The sequence below is a fragment of the Antechinus flavipes genome, chromosome 1 (assembly GCF_016432865.1).
Source record: "Antechinus flavipes isolate AdamAnt ecotype Samford, QLD, Australia chromosome 1, AdamAnt_v2, whole genome shotgun sequence".
Classification (NCBI taxonomy): domain Eukaryota; kingdom Metazoa; phylum Chordata; class Mammalia; order Dasyuromorphia; family Dasyuridae; genus Antechinus; species Antechinus flavipes.
In genome coordinates this window covers 518,379,625-518,403,173 of record NC_067398.1, presented here as the reverse complement: position 1 = coordinate 518,403,173, position 23,549 = coordinate 518,379,625, and the positions used below count along the sequence as shown (strand labels likewise).

At 32.2% G+C, this 23,549-nt stretch overlaps 1 protein-coding gene across 4 annotated transcripts in view; it reads left to right on the top strand.

The window, feature by feature from the left end:
• Nucleotides 1–23,549, top strand: part of CDH19 (cadherin 19) — an 86,175-nt gene that overhangs the window by 35,716 nt on the left and 26,910 nt on the right. For all 4 annotated transcript variants that reach the window (XM_051970521.1, XM_051970523.1, XM_051970522.1 and 1 more), the window contains exon 8: nt 9,100–9,221. In XM_051970521.1, coding sequence (XP_051826481.1) covers nt 9,100–9,221 — 122 coding nt within the window. The remainder of the gene's footprint in view (nt 1–9,099; nt 9,222–23,549) is intronic.

Genomic DNA, 23,549 nt, shown 5'->3' with positions numbered 1-23,549 from the left:
GGTGGCTATTGGTCACATTAAAGTGTCTGAATTAAACAAGACAGATCATGTGCTATTTGCTTCTGTTTAATATTGTCTGTGCAAAGAACATGACATCACCAAAATAAAAGTTTATCAACTTGAAACTAAAAAAAAAAAAGCCAAGGAATACTTACCAGGGTATTTTAATTATTTACTCACTTTTCCTATATAAGAGATTGAAAAGTTGTATAATCAGTTAAAGATCTCAAAATCTATGGTACCAGCAAGTAATGTCAACTATCTTTTGATTTAATAAGAAGTATGACATTTTTTCATGAGAAAACATTGCCTCAAGGAAAACTACATTACCTAGGCTACAGCAATGAAGATGTTAAGATCTACATTATTATATAAATAGTTTCTATTTATGTCTTTCTGTTTATTGTCTTTTTGTCTTCAGAACTAATCTACCAAGTAGGAGGAGCTGAATACATGAGTAGATAAATAGTACAATGGATAAAGCTCAGGATCTACAAGGCAGGAAGATGTGAATTAAAATATGGCCTCAGATTTTTAATAGCTATGTGATCCTGGGCAAATCACTGTTTTTCTTACTTCCCACATGTGTAAAATGAGCTGGAGAGGATAATGGCAAATAATTCCAGTATGTTTGCCAAGGAAACTCATAATGGAGTCCCAACTGGTCAGACATTATAGAACAACACAATAAGTAAGGCATGTTCACAGAATTAAATTGAATGTGAAACAAGTTTCAATGAAATTATATTACTCTAGTAAGGTACTGTTAAGTTGAAAAGAAGGATTAATTGGGTGAGTGGATTAAAAATATTTATGATAAGAAGTTTTACTTGAAATCTTATTGCACATGATTAACAGACTAAATCTATATTAAGAAAAATAATCAGGTATGTTCATTACATGAACATATTTGTTGACAGTGAACATAAATTTTTTGGCTTATGGGGAAAAATATTTTTAAAAATTCCAAACATTAAATGAAAAATATACATATGTGTAATCATGCCTGTTTATTTGTGACATCAATTCCTTAAATTGTTTCTGATTTATATATCATTTTGTTAACAAGTATTTATTAAGCACCCACTATGTGCTAAGCACTATGTTAAGTGCTGGAGGTACACAAGTAAAAGACAATTTCTAGTCTCAAGGAAATTAGAGTTAAATTTAGGCAGATAACATGAAAAAAACAATGTACAAAAAAGATAGACAGAATAAATTGAAAATTGCCTTAATGTAACATTAAAGAAAATTGGGGAAGGTTTCCAATATTGGGAAAGGTTTCTAATAGAAGATTAGATTTTAGCCTGAACTTAACTTAAAGGGGGATGCTTTTCAGGTATGGGGGACAACCAGTGAAAATCAGGATACGGAATGGATAATGTGAAAAGCAGAAGAAATTCTAGAGTCACTGAATTCCAGATTATTTGGGGGAAGGAGAAGAAGTAAAATGGGAGCAAATTCTTAAGATAGGAGCAGACCAGGTAGTAAAAAGTTTTAAATGACAAATAGAAGATTTTGTATTATATTTGAAATTGATAAGGAACCAGTGACCTTTATTCATTGAAATATAAGGATATATGAGGAATAGGGGAGGTGATGTGGTCAGATATGTACATTAAGAAGATATATATGTACAAATGATACAAGGTTTCGTGATAGATTTTATAAGTCAAGTTATATATACATCAATAAAAGTCTCATAGAGTATAGCCTATGCAAAGTTTAACTGGTTCTCTCTCACACTGTCTCTGTCTCTGTAATATTTGATGTGTAATGCATCCTCATATCTTTGGTATAAACTTTTATAATTAACTTTGCAAATGATGTGAATTCGCTAAGCAAGAATCTAGGTAGAAAATATATATTAAGGCTCATTAAAGGACATAGATGATTCATAAAACAATAATAAAACACTAATGTCAGTTAATTAGGTCCTAAAATTTTTAGAAAGGAGTAGCAATTACTGAAGTGAAGCATGTTTAGAGAAAAGAACAAATAATAGGTAAGGTTGAAAAATTAATTGTAGATATTAATTAAGGTGTCATTACAAACATTAAATATTGTTATTATAAAATCCTATAGAAATATATTTAATTAACTTGAGTCCAAATTTTATCTCTCCCTTACAGCTATATAAAGTGTTTCTCCTCTAATTTTTAATGTATATGTTTTAGAATAATCTAGAAAATAAATTAGTTGTTTTTTTTTTTGTTTTTTGTTTTTTTTGGTTTAGTTCCATGTGAATAATACTTTTGATAACAGTTCAACCAATTTATCTGCCAGATTATAGGAGATAACCTTAGGAGAACAAAAGATGACTCAAGGGGAAATAAATTCTCCAAAATATCAGTTGCATTTCTTGAAGACAGTAAATAATCTTATGCATAAAAATGGTTCTACTATTAAAAGGAATAACATATGCCACTTTTTAATTTCTTATAATTATTGAGATTAATTCCACTGAATCCATTCTCTGACAACTGTTCTAGTAAAGTAGGCAAGCTGTTTATCAGAGTGTCAATTACATTAAGAGACTCAATATTCATCATTAAACCAAAAAAAGATATATAATTAGAATATGACTTATAAATTTAATTTATATTTATTTCTTATAACATCTTATTTTGCTGACTTTACTATAAATTTGTATGAAAATGGATTTTATTTAGAATTAATTTTTATCCTCCCCAAATTTTGTTAATAGTCTTTCTTAGACTTGTAAAGTAGAAATTTTTAATTTTTAACTTCACATAATTTCTTTCACTTCTGTATTCCAAAACTATTCTCATTCTTCCTGTGAGCAAGTTATTCTTTCAGGCCTTGAAAAATGTTTATACCTGTGATTTCATGGACATAAGGAAGTCATAGTAAGAATACTCCCTTTACAGAATAAGAACTTACAGAGAATTAGTATATTTATTAGTCCCTAGAGAAGCTTGATGAATTAATTGCCTAGAGTATCAGAATCAGTATGTATCAGTAATAACATAAATTCCTGACTGCCCTGGCATAGATTTCTTTACAGTCAAAACTCAAGTCAATCTCCTTTTTAAAAATGGTATATCACTTCCAAGAATAATTTTAGCTCCCCTAGTGTAAAAATAGAGGATAAACTTTAAGAATCTCCTGAAACCTGACTCTGCAGTTATACATGCTAGATACAAATCTTATCACTGATGTTTGCTTTCTATAGGATCACTTAATATTCTTAAATCTTAATTTCTTCATTTATAAAATAAATGACTAAGACTAGATGGCCTTTGGGTTCATTTCCAGCTCTAAAACTATAATTCTGTAGCATACAAGTAAGTATTCCACAATATACATTGCTATGCATGTCTATGCATATATGTGCATGCATATATGTGTATATATTGAGCAAATGTGTGTGTGTGTGTGTGTATGTTTGTGTGTGTGTGTGTGTGTGTGTGTGTGTGTTCACGTATACATTAGGTACATATAGGAAGCATATCTTGGAGCTGGGAAAGCCTTCCTTCTCTGTTCTACTTCTGATACATCTTTGCTATATGAACACTTAATTCTTTGATGAACAAATTACTTTGTAAAACTTATAAAAATTTTACTGATTTCCCATGATAAGTAATATCCCCTCACTAGTGAGTTCCCTAAAACTATGAAATGCCATGCCTGGTAGCTAGTTACATAGAAAGATGGATAATAAAATGAATAGATAAATAATGCACATATGGGTTGTCTTCATTCCTGGGTGACCCTTGATAATTCAGTTAGCTTCTAACTACCCAGACATCTGTAAATTAAAGAAAAGATACTAACTTAAATAAATAGAACAGTTTCTTTGCTAAATAAATCTTAAGCATCATCTTTCATTTAAATTTATGTAAATGTATCCTATTTGTGTACTTATAACTGCCCTCAATGACATTATTAAGTGGTATATGATACAATGGGTACTTGGCTTTTTATGAATGATTATTTTTCAACACCTTCAAAAAATTGTCACATTTACATCCTGGCCTAAGTAGAATACTACAAACAGATAGAGATAGAAATACAAATAAATCTCTGTATTACATAGTCTTTTGAATTGCGGAGTACAAACTAAAGTAAAAATTTTCCAAAAGTACAACAAAGCTCTCTTATTCCCTAGGTAATTCATATTTTTTTAGGCACATAACCAAACTAGGTTATAAAATGTGTTCCTTCAAGTACCTTCAACTCAAAACAGCCATTTCCATCCTACGTTTTAAGAATTATTAAATATCACTTGCTGACACTAAGTATTTTTATTTTTTAAATTAAACAGGGCAGAAAAATATGTTAAATCCAATATATATATACATAGTTATACAATTATTGTGCCACACACAAAAAAAGAAAAGCAAAAAAAAAAAAATACTCAGCTTGAATTCTTATAAATTTGAGTTAATTATCTATATATTTTAGAAATGAGGTCTTTATCAGAATCTTTGATTGTAAAAATATTTCCCAGCTTATTGCTTCCCTTCTAAGCTTGTCTGAATTAATTTTGTTTGTACAAAAACTTTTTTAACTTAATGTAATCAAAATTATCTATTTTGTGATCAATAATGATCTCTAGTTCTTCTTTGGTCACCAGTTCCTTCCTCCTCCAAATTTCTGAGAGGTAAACTATTCTATGTTCTTTTAATTTGTTTATAATATCATTCCTGATGTCTAGATCATGAATTCATTTCGACCTTATTTTAGTATACTGTGTTAGATGTGGGTAAATGTAATATTCTCTCTAAAATGTAATATTCTCTCTTGAGGTTTTTCTTGGGGTCTCTGGAGGTAGCCTTCCTTTCAGTTCAGTAATCACCAAGAGTGCAGCCAGGTGTTAAAATCCAAATACTTTTTATTGTCTTTTTCAAAGTCTTGCCTCCTTTCCTGGGGCCATTTAGCTTTCTTAGAGGCCTATCTCTCTTCTTGGTTCCTAGAACTTAAGGTCCTGCTGCCAATCCTTTGTCTTCTCTGCTTCTCTGATCAGCTTCTTGAGGTCCTCCTGAATGAGTCTTGGTTTCTGTGGAGGAGACAGGAGGACCACCACCAAGGTCTCTGTTTTCCAGTTCTGATTCTGTCTGAGTTTGTTCCAACTTATATCCTTTCTAATCAAAGGTGTGAATCTTGAGAACTATTGTAAGTACTAAATACAGGTACTGAACTAGAGAACTGTTAAGCACCATACTAAATAACCTCTATCAATGCCACGGACTTAGCACCTCGTTTCAAATTCTAGCCCACAGTTCTACCACTAGGTAAATGCCTAGTTTCTGCTATACTAGTTTCCCAGAAGTTTTTGTCAAATAGTGAGTTCTTATCCCAATAGCTGGGGTGTGTGTCAAATAGTAGATTGCTAGAGTTATCAATTATTTTGTCCTGTGAACCTAACCTATTGCACTGATCAACTATTTTATTTCTCAGCCAGTATATGATTGGGAGTTTTAAAATTGTTCTTTTTCTATCTTTTTAAGTTGCAAGCCCAATTCATTGATCTTTTCTTTCTCTATTTTATGCAAACAAGCATCTAGAACTATAAAATTTCCCCTTATTACTACTTTGGCTGCATACCTCAAATTTTGGTATGTTGCCTCATCATTGTCATTCTTTTGGATGAAATTATTAATTTTGTCTATGATTTGCTGTTTCACCAATTCATTCTTTAGGATGAGGTTATTTAGCTTCTAATTATTTTTTGGTTTATTTTCCCCTTAAAACAGAATTTGGTTTATTATCACTGTAATTTTCAATTACATTGAATGTAATTTTTATTGCAATGTGATCTGAACAAATGCATTTATATTTCTGCCTTTCTGCATTTGATTTTGAGGTCTTTATGTCCTAATTTATGGTCACTTTTTTATGTATGTTCCATGAACTGCTGAGAAGAAAAGTGTACTCCTTTCTGTCTCCATTCAGTTTTCTCCAAAGATCTATCATACCTTACTTTTCTAGTATTCTATTTATCTTAACTTCTTTCTCATTTTGTGGTTTGATTTATCTAGTTTTGAGAGAGCGAGGTTGAGATCTCTCATTATTTTAGTTTTGCTAATTTAGTTTAGTTTAGTTTAGTAAGTTACTACTTAACTTCTCCTTTAGGAATTGATGCTATTACACTTGGTACATCTTTGTTTAGTATTGATATTGCTTCATTATTTATGGTACCCTTTAGCAAGATGTAGTTTCCTCCCTTATCTCTTTTCATTAGATTTTTTTTTTGCTTTTGTTTGATCTGAGATCAGGGATGACTACCCCTGCTTTTTATTATTATTATTTTACTTCATCTGAAGCATAATAGATTCTGCTCCAGCCTTTTGCCCTTACTCTATATGTATAACTCTGCTTTAAATGTATTTCTTGTAAACAACATATTGTACGGTTCTGGCTTTTAATCCAGTCTGCTAGCCATTTTCATTTCATGGGAGAATTCATCCCATTTACATTTTGTTAATACTACTAATTCTGTATTTCTCACCATCTTATTCGCCCCAAATTATTCATTTTCCTTTCCTTTTGCCTTTCCCCTCCTTTCCCATATTTTACTTACAAGCAGCACTTGCCTCAAGTAGCCTTCCCTCTTCAGAGCCCCTCCCCCTTTTTTATGCCTTTCCATTACTATTTCTGTTTTCCCTTCTATTAGCTTACCCCTTCCATTTTCCTCTTTTCCCTCCCACTTTCCTATAAGGTGAGAGAAGTTCCTCTGTGTAACCAAATATATCTAATATTCTCTCTTTGAGCCAAATCTGAAGATAATAAGAGTCACACAATGTTCATCCCCCTCCCTTTTCCCCCTCAATTATAATAAGTTTTCTTTGTCTCTTTGTGAGATGTAATTTTCCTCATTTTACCTCCACTTTCTCCCTTTTTTTCTGTTTTAATCCTCTTTTCACCTCCACTCTCTTTTTTATATTATAACAGTAAAATCAAATTATACATGTGTTACCTATATATGCCCACAACAGAGATACAGTTCTCAAGAGTTATTTTCTTATTACATTTGATGTTTCTCTTAAGTTCTATATGTGGAAGTCATTTTTTTTTTGCTCTGCTCTGGCATTTTCATCAGAAATAAATGGAATTGACCTATTTTGTTGAATGTCCACCTTCTTCCCTGAAAGAAAATGCTCAATTTAGCAGGGTACTTTATTCTTGGCTGCATTCCAAGTTCCTTTGCCTTTTGGAATATTCTATTCCAGGCCCTGTGATCCTTTAAAGTGGAAGCTGTTAGTTCATGGGTAATCCTAATTGTGGCTCATTGATATTTGGATTATTTCTTTCTGGGTACTTGCAACATTTTTTCCTTGGTCCAAAAGTTCTGAAATTTAGCCACAATATTCCTTGAAGTTTTAATTTTGGATTTTCTTTCAGGAGGAGTTTGGTGAATTCTTTCAATGGCTATTTTATTTTCTGATTCCATGATATCAGGGCTCTTCCCTTTGATGATTTCCTGAAAAATAATGTCAAAGCTCTTTTTTCTTAATGACTTTCAGGAAGTTTAATTATCTTTAAATTGTCTCTCCTAGATATATTTTCCAGGTTAGTTGTTTTCCCAATTAGATATTTTACATTTTCTTCTATTTTTTTTCCATTTTGGGGGAGTTTTGCTTGTCTGGTTCTTGATGTCTCATTGTATCATTCATCTCCATTTGTTCAGTTCTGAGGTTTAATGAATTATTTTCTTCATTTACTTTCTTTAGTTCTTTTTGTATTTGTCCAATTGAATTTTTAAGTGAGTTGTTTTGTTGTGTGGATTTTGTTCCATTTCACACATTCTGTTTTTCAGGGAGTTATTTTCTTTTTCCATTTTGTTAACTCTATTTTTAAAGGAGTTATGTGCTTCCATTTCATTAAGTATACTTTATAATGAATTTTCTTCAGATAATTTCTGTTTTCTTTTCCAAACCCTCTTGTAAAGTTCTCATTCTCTTCCCCCAACTTTTCTTCCAATTCTCTTTTAATATCATTTATAATTTCTACTAGGAGAGCCTTGTGTAATGACTACCAATTTATATCATCCTTTGGGCCTTCATCTGGATACAATCTGCTTTTAGTCTCCTCAGGGTTTGAAATATGTTCTTCTCTTTTGCCATAAAAACTATCTATGGTCAGAGAGTCCTTTTTGTTTTTTTACTCATTTTGTTAAAGTTGAGATCTGCTTTTAGGGCAAGGGAGATTTACCAAGCTTCCTCTACAAGCAGAAGTAGTGTCTGAGCTGAATGATTTCAGGTGCTGTGTGGGTGTGGCCAGTTTTCATGGAATTCTGAAATTTCGAGGTTCTCTATCTTTTGTGTTTGTGTTGGATATTTTATAATTTCTCTGCTAGTCTATTGGATTGCATCCAGGGCAGAATAGCCAACCCTGCTGTAGATTCCTTCCTGTAGACTCTCTGGCACACGGAACCCTCAGCACCCTGGGATCTGTGCTACCTATACTTGGTGTCTGTGCTTGGCCTGCTTGCACTTGACCTGCCTCCTTCTGTGCTGATTAAAACAGACTTTTTCTGGAGAACTTTTAAATTATCTTCTGCTGGTAATTTGTTACACTCCCAATAGTTGTGGATTCTGTCAGTTCAAAATTAATTTAGAAACTAGGTTTGCTAATTAGTCTGAAGGTCACTGGAGAATGTCAGAAAGAAATGTGTGTCCTGTCTACCAAACTGAACAAACTTTTTAAAGAAATTATGTGTGTGTATATATACACACATATATATGTACATTCATATATATGTATATATATATATTTGAAAGGGTCAGAAAAATGGATTTATTTTTTATTTTTACAGTGATTTGGACAATGAAAGCCTAAAACAATTATGATAGTGAGACATCGTTAACTTTGTTCTTAATGAACATTTTATTTACCAGTACACAAAAATTCAAACTGTGCCTCCATATGATTATAATGGACCCTGGTTATTGCTATACCATTTATTCCCAACAATGTACTTTTTATGACTTTACAGAATTTCCAGATAGAATATAGTATATGAGGTCTACTTAAGCAGACTACATAAACTGTTAAGTGCTTTAAAATTGATGTTTTTAGGAAAATTTAGGCCTTTATCATCTAATTTCATTTGCTTTTTTTAAATTTTTTCAGATAATTCACAACAAGTATCTGAGGCACAGGTCTATGTACAGGTTTTGAATGTCAATGACCATGCACCTGAATTCTTCCAGTACTATGAAACATATGTTTGTGAAAAGGCAAATCCTGGGGAGGTAAGAGGCTAATCATTAGCTCAATGGTTCATATAAAACCATTTAATGAACTTTTTTTGATGATATTTCAGTATTATATATCTGCATATGAAAAAAAATTATTATCACTGATTGGACCAAAAGTTTCTCAACTATACACTTAAGGTTTTCAGAAAATTATTTTTGAGATCTTCATTATCTTTCTCACATTATGATTATTTTTCTTCATTGTTGATTAGCAACATTCATATAAATACATTTTCTATTTTCCTCTACAAGGGGAATAATCTTTCATAGGGAAAGGACAGAAAAATGTAAATAGGAATTGTTACACAAAGTAAATAAGGATATGTAGAAACAAGCATCGCATCACAGCCTTAAATGACTTTGGAACATGATTCAGATAATCTACTTTCTATAGTAATAAAAAAAAATCCTAATGGATTTAATTTTTTTTTATCCACTATCAACAATTTTTTGAAGATGGTAGAAAATGGAAGAGACTTCACAAGAGTTAAGAAGTGCACATTTGTAACATTTTCCAAATGCAGAAAATACTGATTCCAAAAACTATAGACTAATGAAATTTATTTTGATTACTGGTGAGGTGAAATAATTTATTTAGTAGGATCCTTTGCTGAAGTAAACATGGGGCTTTTAAAAGAATTAAATGAATTACATAACTTTATATCAATTTTCTCTTCTAAAATAGGGATAATATTAGGACTTACCTCCAACAGTTGTATTGAAGATCAAATGTAGTATTGAATCACTTAGGAAAGTGCATTAACCATTATAAGTACCATATAAATGCTAGCTACCATAGTAGTAATAACAGATCTTTTTTATTTGGTTATTTATTACCAGACAACACATCTTCACAGAACAAAATTGATTGAGAGGCATAGATATAAGAACCAATTGTTCTTTCATTTAGCTTTTCTAGCAAAGTGTCTCTCCTAAATATGTAATGATGGAACAAGATTCTATGATAGATCTAACTAGAGAACCATTTCTTCATTTTTTTTTCTTGAGTATAATACAGATATACAAACTTGGAATTATACCATCTATATCATCATAAATGATATACTTTGCAAAATGCATGTAGAAAAGGGATTCTTTGTTACATAGAAGTTGACTCAGATTCTCCTAGTTCTGGATGCTTTTTTTATAATGTGTACACTAAATTATGGAATACTCTTCAGAAACATTTATAGACACTAAAAATATCAGAATATACAATAGGATATACAAATAAAAACACAGAATTCAAGAAGAAAAAGAATAAATATCATTCATAGTATGATGTGTAGCTGATGAAGAATTGCATTCTGTTAGACAATCATGAAAAAAGCAGCATCATTGATAAGCATTATTGGTGGTCAATGAACTAAACTTAAAACAGAATTAGAGGAAGAGATCATATAGAACTGAATGGGGGAATTCTTCAGCTGGTCTAGTGGTGCAATAATAATAGAAATTTATCATTACAAAGTGCTTTAAAGTTTTATAAATGCTTTTGTCAAAATAGTCCAATGGAATGGGTAGTGCTCATTTCATTATGCCTACTTTATGATTAAGAAAACTAAGACCCTGAGAATTTAAAAGACTAGCCATGATTGTAAATGCATAAGTATGGTAGGTTTCAGTGGAGGTCTTCTAAATCAAGGCCAACTTCTATCCTATATATAGAAATTACTCTCTTGCTTCTATTGAAAACTCTTTTATGTCAGAAAAGCATACACATATGTATACATACACATATGTGTGTGTATTTTCATAGATAATGATATAAATGTATATATATATATATATATATACATGTATATGTATACATATATATGTAATAAATAGACAATTTAATCAGAGCATTATTATAAACAAATCCTGTTATATTTTTCATGGAGGATATAAGAAAACATATGGATAAAACATATTTGGAATATGAAAACAGGTTACATGATATTGGGATAGAGAAATGGCCTTGGAGTGAGGAGGACCTGCATTTAAGTCTCATTTCTAATAGTTTTTGGCACTGTGATCCTCCAAAATTCACTTTTCCACTCAGTGTTCTAATCATCCCTCTAATACTATAAATTACAAAGTAGGTACAATATAGCATTAGTTGATGGAATTTACTCAGCCAGGAATTCTTGGTTTCAATGAGATCCTAGTTCTAGTTCCCTGTCCCTAAGAAAGCATAGCTGTGTTATAAACTATATTACTCTAATGAAATTATTATTGATGATCAAAAATGTATCAGTGTATTCAAATAAAAGATATAATAAAATATGTATATGTTATGAATACTCATAATCTAATCAGGTGGATAACATGAAAATAGAACATCTTATTAAAAATGCTTGCTTTACTGACAAATATTGAAATAAAATCACATAATAGTAACAAAAGTTATCTCCATTACTGTGAGAACTGAAACATCCTGGATATATGGATATGTCATGGAAACAACAGAATTACAGTTTTGATTCTGTATTTTGCTAAAATGTTAACCAAATCCTACAAAGCAGAAATATAATTGTCAGGCTTTACTCCAACCACTTGTGATGAAAAGATATTTGAAGTTGGATAGAGAAGGGATTTGACTTAATACAGTGTTTGAACTTAGAAGACATTTAAATATTTCTATAAAAAATTTCCCTAAAATTTCATATATGGAGGAAAATAACTAACACATCTTTGTTATTAGAAATCACTTTCTAGTATCTGAAGCAGAACATTCTTATATGAGACATGAATATTTAATGGGGGGCAGTTTTGATTATATCAGTTTTTAGTTCTGGGGGAAAAAAAAAACATTGATTTCAATTTCTTTAATGAAAAACAGGATAGTTATTGTTTTAAAATATATGTGTATGTATATATAACATCATTGTAGTTTTTTCCACACTATTACTACCAACACAGTCCCATTCCATATAGCAAATCTTATATTTAAATGAAAATTATGAAGAGGAAATAATCTGCACAGCCAAACAATATATTGAAAAATCCCTAAATAAATTTAATGGACAACAGCTTTGTAATCTGTATCCCCATAAAAGAATCATATAGATCAAGGTGAGAGTTAATGGTTTGTTGTTTGCCTAGACTTAATTGTGGAAATATTAATAATGCAAATTAAACTTTAAAGTACATCACATGTTTCAAAGAACCATGTGTAAAAATTTACTAGTACACTCCTAGGACTTAAGACAATTTAATCCAATAGTTTCAATATCAAAATTTAAGATACTGATTTATTTCTCCTCAACATTTTTTGTTACCCTGTCTGTTTGAAAATAATTATTTTAATTGTTTGAGAAAGCTTCAACAAAAGAGGTGGATAGGTGAATAGGAAGTATTATTCTTCTTTCCTTTTTCCATCATATTTTTATAGTCCAGTAGTTGTTATTATTAATTTATACTGAAGAATCAAAATTATATTTCCTGATTTTTTTCCTCAATCATTATCTATTTTTTTTTCTCAATGCTTAAGAAATAGGTTTTTGTTTCAAATTTTTCCTTTTTATGATCTTTGAAAGTAGTACATAATTTTGGTTTAGCTTTTGGAATTGGTTCAAGCTAAAGGATTAGAATTGAACATATCAATTGAAATAGTAACTTGTAAACAAGAAAACTAAAGTAAAATAAAATAGGGATTTTTGATATTTTTTTTATAAACCATCTATCTCCTTCAATGGATGTTCAATGGATGTACAATTATCCATCCTTATATAATGTATACATTGATTGCTTTTTTTGTCCTATGAAACTATTCACTCAGATGCAAGTATTTACCACAATACTTTAATATCATGTTAAGTAGATCTCACTGGCTATTGTATCAGCCTAATAAAACCCTTAATATAAGCATCAGAGTGTCCTTTATTTATAAGTTTGATTCTTCTCCACTACATTCCCTTTTCTACTTTATCTTTTCTACATCTGTTGCCATAAAGTAGCAAACATTTCTGTCATCTGACAAGTGATATATTAATAGTTTCCAAAAATAATCTGAACTATACAAATATGTATACATATATTGGATTTAACATTTATTTTTAACATATTGTTAACATTTAACATGTACCTGCCATATAGGGGAGGGGAGGAGGAGAAGGAGGGAATAATTTGGAACAGAAGACTTTGCAAGGGTCAATGTTGAAAAATTACCCATACCAATGTTTTGTAAATTGAAAAGCTTTGATTAAAAAAAAAAAGAAATCAAGATAATTTTAAAAAATAATCTGGAATCCATAATCCTAGAAAATAACCCACTATATTTAGCATTAGTTATCATGCTCATCAACTAAATGATTAATTAAAGGTTTATGAAGTACAGATTATTATCATATTATTATATAAAATATAATTAAGATTTTAAGTAAAGACTAATAAAATCATCATTTATTAATAACATATTGAATTTATATAGAAATGTATGGCTTTCAAAGTGCTCTAAATATATTATCTCATTTGATCTTTAAAACAATATTGTAATGTAGATGTTATTATTGTTTTTATTTTATCAGTGAGGAAATCGAGATAAACAGAAATTCAGTAACTAGTTGTCATTAAGGAAGGATTTGAATTTAAATCTTTCTAACTTAAAATCCAGAGCTATAACTACTGCATTCTCTACTTGCCTCTTTTGAATACTAGAATTGGTATAATTCATAATTGGGATTTATTCAAAACACTTTCTTAAGTTAATCAGGAAATCTTCACATAGTTAGAAAGACAGTCTTTTTTTGAGATAGGTAGGTGGTACAATAATTACAGCACTGGGCTCTTGGATAGGCCGAGCGAATATAATAAAGATGACAATACTCCCTAAACTAATCTATTTATTTAGTACTATACCAATCAGACTTCCAAGAAAATATTTTAATGATATAGAAAAAATAATAAAAAAATTCACAAGGAAGAACAAAAGATCGAAAATCTTAAGGGAATTAATGAAAAAAAAATCAAATGAAGGTAGACTAGCTGTACCTGATCTAAAACTATATTATAAAGCAGCAGTCACCAAAACCATTTGGTATTGACTAAGAAATAGATTAGTTGATCAATGGAATAGGTTAGGTTCACTAGACAAAATAGTCAACTATAGCAATCTAGTGTTTGACAAACCCAAAGATCCTAACTTTTGGGATAAGAATGAATTATTTGACAAAAACTGCTGGGATTACTGGAAATTAGTATGGCAGAAATTTGGCATGGACACACACTTAATACCATATACCAAGATAAGACCAAAATGGGTCCATGACCTAGGCATAAAGAACGAGATTATAAATAAATTAGAGGGAATGGGATAGTTTATTTCTCAGACTTGTAGAAGAGGAAGAAATTTGCAACCAAAGATGAACTAGAGACCATTATTGATCACAAAACAGAAATTTTTGATTACATCAAATTAAAAAGTCTTTGTACAAACAAAACTAATACAAACAAGATTAGAAGGGAAGCAACAAATTGGGAAAACATCTTCACAGTTAAAGGTTCTGATAAAGGCCTCATTTCCAAAATATATAGAGAATTGACTCTAATTTATAAGAAACCAACCCATTCTCCAATTGATAAATGGTCAAAGGATATGAACAGACAATTTTCAGATGATGAAATTGAAACTATTTCAACTCATATGAAAAAGTGTTCCAAATCATTATTGATCAGAGAAATGCAAAGTAAGACAACTCTGAGATACCACTACACACCTGTCATATTGGCTAAGATGACAGGAAAAAATAATGATGAATGTTGGAGGGGATGCAGGAAAATTGGGCCACTGATGAATTGTTGGTGGAACCGTGAATGTATACAACCATTCTGGAGAGCAATCTTGAATTATGCCCAAAAAGTTATCAAACTGTGCATACCCTTTGATCCAGCAGTGTTTCTACTGGGATTATATCCCAAAGAGATACTCTGTGGCAGCCCTGTTTGTAGTGGCTAGAAACTGGAAAATGAATGGATGCCCATCAATTGGAGAATGGTTGGGTAAATTGTGGTATATGAATGTTATGGAATATTATTGTTCTGTAAGAAATGACCAGCAGAATGAATACAGAGAGACTTGGAGAGACTTACGTGAACTGATGTTAAATGAAATGAGCAGAACCAGGAAATCATTATATACTTCAACAATGATACTGTATGAGGATGTATTCTGATGGAAGTGGATTTCTTTGACAAAGAGACCTAACTCAGTTTCAATTTATCAATGATGGACAGAAGCAGCTACACCCAAAGAAAGAATACTGGGAAATGAATGTAAACTGTTTGAATTTTGATTTTTCTTCCTGGGTTATTTCTACCTTCTGTATCTAAAATATACTGTGAAATATTTAACATGTATAGGACTGCTTGCCATCTGGGGGAGGGGGTGGAGGGAGGGAGGGGAAAAACTGGAACAGAAGTGAGTGCAAGAGATGATGTTGTAAAAAATTGCCCTGGCATGGGTTCTGTCAATAAAAAGTTATTTAAAAAAAAGTTATTACAGCACTGGGACTGTAGTTAAAACCTGCCTTTAAGGCTTGCCTTAGACACATTAGTTGCTTGACCCTAGATAGTTGACTACTGTCTGTCTTAGTTTTTTCTACTGAATGATGGAAATAATACTAGAATTTACCTCAGTGTGTTTTGTTGATAATCTGAGATCTTTGTAACATGTACCTGTTCAGTTACAGAGTAGGCACTTAAAAAATATATGGTTCTTTCATCTTTTGGAAAGTATTCTTTAGAATTCTATATGGGAGTACAACTAATAAAAGACATTATCTAGGCAGTAAAACAGGAAGGTTGTAACAAAAAACACATGGATTGAAGAATCTATTCATAAGGAGAGAAAAGTCTATGATAGATAACTTCCCTAGTAACACATAACTTAGGAATACCTAGGTTTGAATCTTTCCCCCTTTATTAATTTGTGATCCTGAGAAAGGGACTTAATTTTTCTCAGTCTCATTTTCCTCATCTTGAAAATGTGAATAACAATAGCATACACAAAAATGAATTTTAAGAGGATTCTAGGAAGACAGTGAAATAGGTCAGAAAATTTCAAATTTATACCTCAGGGCAAACATGGCCTGGTTAAAAACAAAAAAGTCTTTGGGCAGAACAAGAACACTACATAAAAGACTTCAGTTCTCAGATTAGTCAATGGTGAAGTGCAAACTATTCCAGGCTAGCTCCACAGAAATAACTAGTGGACAGCCTGGGCCTAGCAAGGTTTGACTAGAGCCTTACCTTGGATATAGGAACTCCTACCTTTTGGACAACATAGGGAGTGACAGGATCTTGGAAGGCTGAGGGATCTTCTGCTGATTACAAATGCCAGGCTAAGTTATGCTGTTGAGACTTGGCCCTGAGCAAGAAAGAACCAGCACACTCAGTGCTGTGGGTCAGGAAAGCTGTTGGCCAGGGGCAGTTGCAGGAGGGTGGATCTTTTGATTTGGGGTTCCAGAACAGAAAAGTGAGCTAAAATGAAGCAAGAAGCACCCCATGATTAGAGATGTTGATAATTGTACTTTTCATTAAAAAATGAATGGATAAGGAAGAAAGAATCCAACAATAGAAACTTATTTTGGAAACAGGGGAACACTAGGATTCATCTCCAGAAGAAGACAGTAGAGTGAAAAATGCTTCTTCTACCACAAAGAGTAATGCTAAATGACTACCTACTAAGAGAAAATTTATAGAACTCAAAAAAGACTTTAAAAATCAAATGAGAAAACTAAAATAAATGAATAAATAATTAAAAATATCCAAGAAAGATAAGAAGATTATGAAGGGGGAAGTTAATCTACTGGAAAAGAAGAAAATAATTCTCTGAAAATTAGAATTTGGCAAAAGGAAACCAGTGAAGCTATAAAAGAATAAGAAATAATAAAACAAAATGTAAAGAATGAAAAAGTAGAACAAAATTGAAATATGTTATGTGAAAAATAACAGAGTAAATCATGAAGAGAAAATATAAGAATTGTACTATATGAAAACCATGACCAAAAAAGAACCTTGACACAATAATGCAATAGTGTAAGCAAATTGCCCCGGAGTGAAAAGGAGAAAGTAGAAACAGAAACAATCATCACTTCAAAAAGATCCTTTGTGGAAAAAAAAAAAAACATAGTAATAGTTTTGCTTAATTTCAAAAATCCCAGATCAAATACCAAATTTAGCAGTACATAAGAAAAATAAATAAATATTCTGGACCGACTTGTATAGGACCTATCAGCAGCCACAATAAAAATCCTGGAATCATAGGCACCAGTAATCAAAAAAATTAGGTCTGTGACCAAAAATATCATATCCAGCAATATTATCCATTATACTGAATGAAAAAATGTATATTCAATGAATTTTCAGATTTTCTTTTTTTTAATATTTTCATTTCTTTTATTTAATAATAACTTTATATTGACAGAATCCAAGCCAGGGTAATGTTTTTTACAACATTATACCTTGCACTCGTTTCTGTTCCGATTTTTCCCCTCTCTCTCACCATCCTCCTCCCCTAGATGGCAAGCAGTCCTATATATGTTAGATATGTGGCAGTATATCCTAGATACAATATATTTTTGCAGAACTGAACAGTTCTCTTGTTACACAGGGAGAATTGAATTCAGAAGGTAAAAATAACACGGGAAGAAAAACAAAAATGCAGATAGTTCACATTTGTTTCTCAGTGTTCTTTTTTTGGGTGTAGCTGCTTCTGTCCATCATTTATCAGTTGAAACTCAATTAGGTCTCTTTGTCAAAGAAATCCACTTCCATCAGAATACATCCTGATACACAATCATTGTCGAAGTGTATAATGATCTCCTGGTTCTGCTCATTTCACTTAGCATCAGTTCATGTAAGTCTCACCAGTCCTCTCTGTATTCATCCTGCTGGTCATTTCTTACAGAATAATAATATTCCATAACATTCATATACCACAATTTATCCAACCATTCTCCAATTGATGGACATCCATTCATTTTCCAGTTTCTCGCCACTACAAACAGGGCTGCCACAAACATTTTGGCACATACAGGTCCCTTTCCCTTCTTTAGTATTTCTTTGGGATATAAGCCCAATAGAAACACTGCTGGATCAAAGGGTATGCACAATTTGATAACTTTTTGGGAATAATTCCAGATTGCTCTCCAGAATGGTTGGATTCTTTCACAACTCCACCAACAATGCATCAGTGGCCCAGTTTTCCTGCATCCCCTCCAACATCCATCATTATTTTTCCTGTCATCTTAGCCAATCTGACAGGTGTGTAGTGGTATCTCAGAGTTGTCTTAATTTGCATTTTTCTGATCAATAATGATTTGGAACACTCATATGAGTGATAATAGTTTCAATTCCATCATCTGAAAATTGTCTGTTCATAACCTTTGACCATTTATCAATTGGAGAATGGCTTGATTTCTTATAAATTTGAGTCAGTTCTCTATATATTTTGGAAATGAGGCCTTTATCAGAACCTTTAACTGTGAAGATGTTTTCCTAGTTTGTAGCTTCCTTTCTAATCTTGTTTGCATTAGTTTTGTTTGTACATAGGCTTTTTAATTCGATGTAATCAAAATTTTCTATTTTGTGATCAGTAATGATCTCTAGTTCATCTTTGGTCACAAATTTCTTTCTACTCCACAAGTCTGAGAGATAAACTATCCTATGTTCCTCTAATTTATTTATAATCTCGTTCTTTATGCCTTGGTCATGGATCCATTTGGATCTTATCTTGGTATATGGTGTTAAGTGTGGATCCATGCCTAATTTCTGCCATACTAATTTCCAGTTATCCCAGCAGTATTTATCAAATAATGAATTCTTTTCCCAAAAGTTAGGATCTTTGGGTTTGTCAAACACTAGATTGCTATAGTTGACTATTCTGTCTTGTGAACATATCCTTTTCCACTGATCCACTAATCTATTTCTTAGTCAATACCAAATGATTTTGGTGACTGCTGCTTTATAATATAGTTTTAGATCAGGTACAGCTAGGCCAACTTCATTTGATTTTTTTTTCATTAATTCCCTTGAGATTCTCGACTTCTTATTGTTCCATATGAATTTTGTTGTTATTTTTTCTAGATCATTAAAATATTTTCTTGGAAGTCTGATTGGTATAGTACTAAATAAATAGATTAGTTTAGGGAGTATTGTCATCTTTATTATATTCGCTCGGCCTATCCAAGAGCACTTAATATTTTTCCAATTATTTCAGTCTGACTTTATTTGTGTGGAGACTTTATTATAATTTTGTTCATATAATTCCTGACTTTCCTTTGGTAGATAGATTCCCAAATATTTTATGCTATCAACAGTTATTCTGAATGGAATTTCTCTTTGTATCTCTTGCTGTTGGGTTGTGTTGGTGATGTATAAAAATGCTGAGGATTTATGGGGATTTATTTTGTATCCAGCTAATTTGCTAAAATTATAAATTATTTCTAATAGCTTTTTAGTAGAATCTCTGGGGTTCTCTAAGTATACCATCATATCATCTGCAAAGAGTGATAGTTTGGTTTCCTCATTGCCTACTCTAATTCCTTTAATCTCTTTCTCGACTCTTATTGACGAGGCTAATGTTTCTAATATGATATTAAATAATAATGGTGATAGTGAGCAACCTTGCTTCACTCCAGATCTTACTGGGAAAAGTTCCAGTTTTTCCCCATTGCATATGATGCTTACTGATAGTTTTAAATATATGCTCCTGACTATTTTAAGGAAAAGTTCATTTATTCCTATACTCTCAAGTGTTTTTATTATGAATGGTTGTTGGATTTTATCAAATGCTTTTTCTGCATCTATTGAGATGATCATATGGTTTTTGTTTGTTTGGTTATTGATATAGTCAATTATGCTAATAGTTTTCCTAATATTGAACCAGCCCTGCATTCCTGGTATAAATCCTACTTGGTCATAGTGTATTATCCTGGTGATGATTTTCTGTAATCTTTTTGCTAATATTTTCTTTAAGATTTTAGCATCAATATTCATTAGGGAGATTGGTCTATAATTTTCTTTCTCTGTTTTCAGCCTACCTGGTTTACGTATCAGTACCATGTCTGTGTCATAAAAGGAGTTTGGTAAGACTCCTTCAATCCCTATTTTTTCAAATAGTTTATTTAGCATTAGAGTTAATTGTTCTTGAAATGTTTGATAGAATTCACATGTAAATCCATCTGGTCCTGGGGATTTTTTCTTAGTGAGTTAATTGATACTTTGTTCTATTCCTTTTTCTGAGATGGGTCTGTTTAGGATATTTACTTCTTCCTCTGTTAGTTTGGGCAAGCTATATTTTTGGAGGTATTCTTCTATTTCATGTATGTTGTCAAATTTATTGGTATAAAGTTGGGCAAAGTAACTCCTAATTATTGCTCTAATTTCCTCTTCGTTAGTGGCGAGTTCTCCCTTTTCATTTTTAGGACTAAAAATGTGATTTTCCTCTTTCCTTTTTTAAATCAGATTTACTAAGGGTTTGTCTATTTTGTTGGTTTTTTCATAGAACCAACTCTTAGTTTGATTAATTAATTCAATAGTTTTTTTACTTTCAATTTTATTGATCTCACCTTTTATTTTTAGAATTTCAAGTTTAGTGTTTGACTGGGGGTTTTTAATTTGTTCCTTTTCTAGCATTTTTAGTTGCAAACCCAATTCCTTGACCTTCTCTTTCTCTATTTTACACAAATAGGCCTCTAGAGATATGAAATTTCCCCTTATTACCGCTTTGGCTGCATCCCATACAAATTTGGTATAATGTCTTATTATTATCATTTTCTTGGGTGAAGTTATTAATTATGTCTATGATTTGCTGTTTCACCCAATCATTCTTTAGTATGAGATTATTTAGTTTCCAATTATTTTTTGCTCTACTTCCCCCTGGCTTTTTGTTGAATCTAATTTTCATTGCATCGTGGTCTGAAAAGGATACATTTACTATTTCTGCCTTATTGCATTTGAGTTTGAGGTTTTTATGTCCTAATATATGGTCAATTTTTGTACTGCTGAACTGCTGAAAAGAAAGTGTACTCCTTTCTGTCTCCATTACATTTTTTCCAGAGATCTATCATATCTAATTTTTCTAATATTCTATTTACCTCTTTGACTTCTTTCTTATTTATTTTATGGTTTGATTTATCTAATTCTGAGAGTGCAAGGTTGAGATCTCCCACTATTATAGTTTTGCTGTCTATTTCTTCTTGCAGCTCCCTTAATTTCTCTTTTTTTTTTTAAATTTTTATTTAATAATTACTTTATATTGACAGAATCCATGCCAGGGTAATTTTTTTTTTTTACAACATTATCCTTTGCACTCGTTTCTGTTCCAATTTTTTCCCCCTCCCTCCCTCCACCCCCACCCCTAGATGGCAAGCAGTCCTTTATATGTTGGATATGTTGCAGTATATCCTAGATACAATATATGTTTGCAGAACCGAACAGTTCTCTTGTTGCACAGGGAGAATTGGATTCAGAAGGTATAAATAACCCAGGAAGAAAAACAAAAATGCAGATAGTTCACATTCGTTTTCCAGTGTTCTTTCTTTGGGTGTAGCTGCTTTTGTCCGTCATTTATCAATTGAAACTCAGTTAGGTCTCTTTGTCCAAGAAATCCACTTCCATCAAAATATGTCCTCATACAATATTGTTGTCGAAGTATATAATGATCTCCTGGTTCTGCTCATTTCACTTAGCATCAGTTCATGTAAGTCTCGCCAGTCCTCTCTATATTCATCCTGCTGGTCATTTCTTACAGAACAATAATATTCCATAACATTCATATACCACAATTTACCCAGCCATTCTCCAATTGATGGGCATCCATTCAATTTCCAGTTTCTAGCCACTACAAACAGGGCTGCTACAAACATTTTGGCACATACAGGTCCCTTTCCCTTCTTTAGTATTTCTTTGGGATATAAGCCCAATAGAAACACTGCTGGATCAAAGGGTATGCACAATTTGATAATTTTTTGGGCATAATTCCAGATTGCTCTCCAGAATGATTGGATTCGTTCACAACTCCACCAACAATACATTAGTGTCCCAGTTTTCCCGCATCCCCTCCAACATTCATCATTATTTTTTCCTGTCATCTTAGCCAATTTGACAGGTGTGTAGTGGTATCTCAGAGTTGTCTTAATTTGCATTTCTTTGATCAATAATTGTTATGAGTTCAAATGTTGGAGTTCTTGTTCTTCTCAAGGCACAGCCGATTTAGAGGCTTAGAGCCCTTCGGATGTCTCCAAATCCAAAGGTTCTGTCCTTCAGCCTCTGCCTCTGCTTTCTTCTGCCTCCAACCAACACAGAGATGGGATGTCTCTCTTGACTCCTTCTGGGGAGCCCAGCCACCAACTTGCCGCGGAGAGAGGGCTTCTGGCGTAGCTCCACTGAAATCCGTCAAAGTGTTCTCCGCACCAGAGTCGCTCCTCTCCAGTCCAGTGCGATCAGCCAGCCAAGAGGAAAAAATGTATTCTGCCATAGAGCCCTCATCACTGGCCTTTTATCTGACTCTTCTGAGAGAATGGGATTATGGGTTTTCTCCCATAGTGCTCTCTGGCCCAATGAGCTTCAAGGGAGGTGTGAACTCATTGAACTCCAATGAGTAAAGGTGTGAACACAAGCCTTGTATTAATTAGTTCTACTTAGTACCTTGTTTCAGGTTCTGCCCAAAACATCTTCTTGTAAGATTAGATTAACTCTAATTAGTTAGCAGTTAGTAAGGATTCCAACATCTCCCCCTTTCTTTTGTTTTAAAACATAGGGGGTTTCTGAGGGGGTACACATAAATCCATCAATATGGGCCAGAACTTTGTAACAGATATACATGGTATACATAAATCCATCAATATGGGAGGCATTATACATAATTTACATAAGCACATAGCAATATAACACAGGCTAGTAGTAATGTAACAAGTAACATGAATCATTCTGAAAATTTACACATGTTCATAAGTCCTAGAAACAGTCCAATAGGATTCCATTGTCCATTAGTTCATGTGCCAGGAATCTAATAATTCTTGTAAGCTCTGAAGTACTGCAAAAGGTCTCATCAACAATTTTTCATCTTAAGGAATCCAATGATTCTCGCTGGTTTTTCAAGAACTAAAACAGTTTCATCTTGTGTTAGGAAATCCAATGATGCCTGAAGATTTTAAAAGTCTTTTTAACAGTTTCTTTGTCAGCTATGCTCTTTCAATGGTGAACACAATCAGCAACAGAACCACCCGATATTTCTTGGGTCTTCTCCTTTGTTTCAAGGGTCTGCTCCATCTCTCTGCGATGGACAAGGCGAATGTGGCTCGTAGGCACCCATCTGATTCCTTCTCCACATGTAGA